The sequence below is a fragment of the Sinocyclocheilus anshuiensis genome, unplaced genomic scaffold, assembly GCF_001515605.1.
Source record: "Sinocyclocheilus anshuiensis isolate Anshui unplaced genomic scaffold, SAMN03320099.WGS_v1.1 scaffold3210, whole genome shotgun sequence".
NCBI lineage: Eukaryota > Metazoa > Chordata > Actinopteri > Cypriniformes > Cyprinidae > Sinocyclocheilus > Sinocyclocheilus anshuiensis.
Genome location: NW_015539990.1, coordinates 75,086 through 81,807, shown reverse-complemented (window position 1 = coordinate 81,807; position 6,722 = coordinate 75,086). Strand labels below are relative to the sequence as shown.

Genomic DNA, 6,722 nt, shown 5'->3' with positions numbered 1-6,722 from the left:
GGGCAAAGCATAACGTGCACACTTACCACTTATGTGGATTTTAGAAAGTGGGCAAAGCATAATGTGCACACTTACCAACTATGTGGATTTTAGAAAGTGCGCAAAGCATAACGTGCACACTTACCACTTATGTGGATTTGAGAAAAGTGCGCAAAGCTTAACGTGCTGCAGTTATTTAGAGTTTTCCAAGCATCTGTTACAGATACCCGGAAGTACTGGGCCAAACGGGAGAGGCAAGCTTATGCTTCAGACACGGGTCACGACGAGGCATTCCCCATAGCGACCCCTAGAGGACGCAGTTCGAAGTTCCCATGAAAGGGAAATAACAGCACCACTTCTCTACGTATTCTGTGATGGTCTGTGTTTCGGAGCAGCAAACCGTTTCTCAGCGCGCTGTGTGAAATAGCCTACAGACTTAACGGCGGTTCAAAACCGCTGTATGAGCATATGATACGCAAACTACAGCTCTCGGCTGGATAAAAGAAGCCAGTGTCACACTAGTAGCCTAAATGCTCCAAACAGCATTCTGACAGAGGAACTATTCACTGTGGCGTTGAGCTGCCTTCAGATCGCTGAGTTCAGAATGGTTTCATTTTTAATTTGCATTTTGGTGTGTTTAGTGATTCTGAATGGACCCGTATAGTAGTTTATATGCAGTCCTTTGGCATCTCCCTGTGGTATTGTTTGGTATGGCAGGTTGACTTGTGCTTATAAGTTAAAATTACTGTATAATTGAGCTTTACATATTTTTAAGTTGTATAGAATATCTGCAGTGACATTTTTGCAAGGTATGTTTGCAAAAAAGAACATGGAATATTTAAATCTATCTTGAACCTGTTTAAAAAAAAATACATGTAATTGAAAAGTAATAACAAATACAAAGGTTTTAGTGAATAGAAAAGTTTGGGCTTGCAGTATTGATTTGGAGAGAAGGGGCTCTTGGAGTAAAAAAGGTTGAGAACCACTGCTTTAGGTAAATGTAGGCACAGTTCTACGGGGGTACTAAGAATTTAACATTATTTCATTATTATAATTTTTTTATTAAAAATTAAATGAATGCAATATAAAGATACATCCCAACAAGCTTTTTTATTTATTTATTTTATATGTATTTTATTATTTATTTATTGTTCACTTGGTAGATCTTGGTGAGTTTCTCATTTGAAAAGTAGATCCCCCACACAAAAAAAGTGTGGGCACCCCTGGTCTGGAATATGCAGACACAGACAAGCGCAGTAATACAAATACTGAAATGCCCCTTTCACCTTGTTTAATGTCCGTCCCACAAAAAGTACTTTGTATGTAACAAAAACTAACATAATAAAAGGTAACACTTTATTTTAAGGTGTCCTTGCTACACGTTACATTTACTTATTATTATATAATAACAATATATTATGCATAATTACATGCAAGTAACCCGAATCCTAACCCTAACCATATAGTTGCTCTTCGCCCAAACAAACAACACATACAGTAGATCGTGTATGTCATCTGGTGTCAAATAGTGATGACACGGACGCACACACCTTCTAAATGCTCTGCTAGTGCTCGCCATAATGAAAGAGATAGCTCTTACTTTTTCCTTGGAATGCATGCTTCAAACAGAACAGTCAATGAAGACGAAGAAGAGAATGATGTGTGCTCCCGGCGCCTATTTATACTATAGTCGCACCGGTAGTGACGTCATGGCTGTCGCCGGCCAACGAGTTGGTGTTTTTTCAATGTATGCTTCAGACACGGGTCACGACGAGGCATTCCCCATAGCGACCCCTAGAGGACGCAGTTCGAAGTTCCCATGAAAGGGAAATAACAGCACCACTTCTCTACGTATTCTGTGATGGTCTGTGTTTCGGAGCAGCAAACCGTTTCTCAGCGCGCTGTGTGAAATAGCCTACAGACTTAACGGCGGTTCAAAACCGCTGTATGAGCATATGATACGCAAACTACAGCTCTCGGCTGGATAAAAGAAGCCAGTGTCACACTAGTAGCCTAAATGCTCCAAACAGCATTCTGACAGAGGAACTATTCACTGTGGCGTTGAGCTGCCTTCAGATCGCTGAGTTCAGAATGGTTTCATTTTTAATTTGCATTTTGGTGTGTTTAGTGATTCTGAATGGACCCGTATAGTAGTTTATATGCAGTCCTTTGGCATCTCCCTGTGGTATTGTTTGGTATGGCAGGGTGACTTGTGCTTATAAGTTAAAATTACTGTATAATTGAGCTTTACATGCTTTTAAGTTGTATAGAATATCTGCAGTGACATTTTTGCAAAGTATGTTTTCAAAAAAGAACATGGAATATTTAAATTTATCTTTTGTTAAAAAAAATACATGTAATTGAAAAGTAATAACAAATACAAAGGTTTTAGTGAATAGAAAAGTTTGGGCTTGCAGTATTGATTTGGAGAGAAGGGGGTCTTGGAGTAAAAAAGGTTGAGAACCACTGCTTTAGGTAAATGTAGGCACAGTTCTACGGGGGTACTAAGAATTTAACATTATTTCATTATTATAATTTTTTTATTAAAAATTAAATGAATGCAATATAAAGATACATCCCAACAAGCTTTTTTATTTATTTATTTTATATGTATTTTATTATTTATTTATTGTTCACTTGGTAGATCTTGGTGAGTTTCTCATTTGAAAAGTAGATCCCCCACACAAAAAAAGTGTGGGCACCCCTGGTCTGGAATATGCAGACACAGACAAGCGCAGTAATACAAATACTGAAATGCCCCTTTCACCTTGTTTAATGTCCGTCCCACAAAAAGTACTTTGTATGTAACAAAAACTAACATAATAAAAGGTAACACTTTATTTTAAGGTGTCCTTGCTACACGTTACATTTACTTATTATTATATAATAACAATATATTATGCATAATTACATGCAAGTAACCCGAATCCTAACCCTAACCATATAGTAAGTACATGTAGTTCATTAATATTACTCAGTACTTAAATGTAATTACACTGTAACAAGGACACCTTAAAATAAAGTGTAACCCAATAAATCTATATATAACAATAAATATCTTACACAAAATAATTACCACTCATTGCTGAAAGAGAAAAAAAAAATTCAAATCCACATGAATTAAAATGAACCTATAAATGCAACACTAAATATAATAAACAGACAATCCAAAGATGTGAAATATTTAACAAGAGCTGAGAGTTTCTATACTACCACCTCCATCTATGTACCTCCATATTAAAACAAATGCTTTCATAAAGACAATGCAATTGTGTCACGCTCTCAGATGCTTTTAACATCAACATTGTAGCTAACACTTTCAGGCACTTAAATGAAGACATAAAAAAGCAAATGTGCCACATTAAATAAGGTCCACACTTGCAAACTGCACCAGAAGTTTGTCAGAGTGGATTGAATCAAAGCAGTGCACACTCTGCTCAAAACAAGATTGCCCAATGGACTAAACCCATGGGACCACAGGTTTGTTATTGTTTCATGTTGTCTAGTATACTTGGACTTGTTCATGTAGAGTGGTTTTGAAAGGAATTCCCACAGGACGTTGTGTATATACACATGTATTTAAAGGTGAGGAAAAGTGTGTGTGCTTCGATTTGACCCACATCTGTGTGTGTTTGTGTGCTTCTCACATACCTAACAGGACTGTTGCCTACATCTAGGTCCTCAGCTGTGACGGCTCCGACAATGATGCCCACTGGTGTGTCCTCGTATGTCTCCATTCTATAAGACAGCCGGCTGAAGACAGGAGGTTCCTCCACATCCAGAACATTCACTTTCACTATGGCAGTGTCCTTAAAAGGTCCCAAATGTAGGAATCGATGATCAAGAGCTGCGTTTGAAGCTTCTACTTTAAAGGTGTAGGCCTTTCTGGTCTCATAGTCCAGACGCTGTAAGATGAATAAGGAGACATCATCAGTCACTCTGTTTTATTGTCATTTGTTGCAGCAGAGAGGAAGTGATGTCAAATTGTTTGTGGCTTTATATTGTCAAAGAATAACAAAACACCACCAACTTTATTCGGGTCATAAAACTTGTGATCTAAGTAAAAATGCTTTACACAAAGAGGGCTCATGCAGAGATCAGAAGCGAGGGGAACGGAAAGGAAAGGCTGCCGCTCACTCAACCCTGGAATCACAGGAGGGAGAATAAAGGAAGAGAAGAAGAAAGCAGGGAGAAAAGGCTTTGGCCAGTGGCTCTTGCATCACTGTGCTCATTCAGCCATATAAAGGCAGAATTTGGCATAGTCACACCTGAAAAGCAAAGAGTTGTGGCAGCTAAGCTCAACCGAACAGACTGCAGATTTCAGAACTTCAGCAACAGCATTCAATTCACTTTAATCCATGCTGATATTAAAAAATGCTAATAACTAATGATAAAAAAAACCTATACATAAGATATCTTCTATTGCATATAAATTAGGGCTGTCAATCGCTTACAACATTTAATCATGATTAATCGCATGAGTGTCATGAGTTAACTCGTGATTAATCACAATTTAATTGCACATTTTTATCTGTTCTAAATGTACCTTAAATTAATACTTTTCAAGTTTTTAATATTCTATTCAACATGGGCATGGACAAATATGGATGCTTTATGCAAATGTATGTTTAATATTAGTGAAACCATACACTCTAAAAAATCCTGGGTTATTTTTTTTTTAACCCAAATGCTGGGTTGCTGGCATTTGTTTGGGTTATTTTTTCAGTGTTTGGGTAGTTTTTGTGTTACCCAGCTCCTGGGTCAAATGTAACAACCCAGTGTTTGGGTTGTTTTGCAGCTCCTGGGTCAGACATAACAACCCAATGTTTGGGTAGATTTGTGTTACTCATATCCTGGGTCAGACGTAACCCAGTGGTTGAGTTATTTATCGCGGGGATTTTGCGTCTTCTCTTCACGAGAGAGCAGTTCTAAGCGCCATTGAATTGATGCATTCTTCGGTAAAATACAGGTTTGTGTACATTTAATTTTATCTATAAAATCGTTACTGTGCTGTATATCGTTCAATTTTATGCAGAGCAACATACAGGCGCACGGTGTGAATCAGTAGACCGCGGAGTGTTGCGGTCTTTTCACGTGATGGAAAAGCCTGATGCTTTGCATTTAATAAACGATTTTATTCATAAAGATACAGAATATAATACTTTGGATGTTAAAACATGTCCTCAGGTGATTATTGTTTGTTTGTTGGCAGGTTATGGAGTCACAGCATGTTTCGGCTAGAGTGAAACGCAGGGCGGCGGTCCGTTAGCAGTTCCCCGCCGAACACGACTCCAGCGCCGTTACGGTGGAAACAGAATAACAGAGACTGGTCGATCACACATGAATTACTTCTGTTTAATGTTGAATTTCTTCTAATGTTTGTTAAATGAGTTTAAATATAGGCAATAGGTATATCCTATTAAAGTTTTTCTCAGTCGCTTTGGAGCATTTCTCAAATCATCCTTAATATTTGCAAAAAAGTATGTGCATTTCTCAAAACAATTCGTACAAACAGCACCACACAATGGATTAGCTGCAAAAGCCTGTAACTTATTCAAAATCTTTAGTTCATCTCTCAAAAGTGTGTGTGAGTGCTGAGTGGAGGGTAGTGGCGATGGTGTCATCGGTCGAGCGGTTGGACCGATATGCAAACTGGAAGGGGTCCAGGGAGGGGGGGAGGGCAGACTTGTTATGGGGCATGACTAGCCGTTCAAAGCACTTCATGAGGATGGGGGTAAGTGCAACTGGACTTTAGCCATTGAAGCAGGATGGAGACGACTTCTTTGGGACTGGAATGATGACCACTAGTGGTCTGACCAAGAAAAAAACACACATTACAATGTCATTGTGATATAGAAAAGGAAAAAAAAATATAGGCACAAAGATGAAAAAAAAAAATAGAAAGTCCATTGTCAGAATTTGTAACTCTTGTGTTGTCCTCTGTCTATACAGTATATGCTTTCCAACTGAAGATTCATGAGATGCACCTTTGAGCTATTTCAGAGAACTGGTTTATCATTGGTTGATCTACATTCTCTTCATTAGTGAAAGTCAAGATGCACTTGCACAATTCATGCCAAATTTACAAAAAGTCTAATAATAATGTGTAAAAAATGTGCTTGACAGTTTATGACAACTAGATGAACTATTTTGCATTTAATGACTTATACGATGAACTAAAGACTATATGTTTTGAGGGGTAAGACTATTGCACAGAAAACTATATAATACATTTTGAGCAACATTACATTAGCAACTGATAATGTAGGAAACCGCAGATAAATGTACATAATCAATTGCATGAATGTACCAAAGCAATCGCAACTTGTTTAAAAGAATGAGAAACTGCTTTTTTGATGTGTACAAATGACTAGACGATGTGGAGGTTGAACAAGTAGTTTTGATAATTTCATTTATGTTTTGAGGAATGCACCAAAACGACTGAGAAAAACTGTAAAGACGATATAAACAATGATGAATGTAAATGATGAATAAAGGAAAATAAAGGAAGTTAGCGTGCAAACCAGTGGTTGTGTGGAGTATTTTAGAAAAGTTTAGATGATTTACCCAGCACTTGGGTTAATAACAACCCAAATTGGATTGTTTTTAACCCAGTGTTTTTTAGAGTTTACTCAACATAGAGCATGGGGACTAGACATGTTTCAAAGGTCATAGATGTTTTTTCAAAGAACTTGTTCGTGTGTATTAGACACATGAAAAAAAAAACAGAAATACCAGGTGTT

At 37.6% G+C, this 6,722-nt stretch overlaps 1 protein-coding gene across 1 annotated transcript in view; it reads right to left on the bottom strand.

Annotated features, from left to right (window-relative positions):
* Nucleotides 1-6,722, bottom strand: part of cdh12a (cadherin 12a) — a 72,390-nt gene that overhangs the window by 15,572 nt on the left and 50,096 nt on the right. Inside the window, exon 7 of the mRNA XM_016484377.1 lies at nucleotides 3,631-3,884. Within this exon, the coding sequence (XP_016339863.1) occupies nucleotides 3,631-3,884 (254 nt within the window). The remainder of the gene's footprint in view (nucleotides 1-3,630; nucleotides 3,885-6,722) is intronic.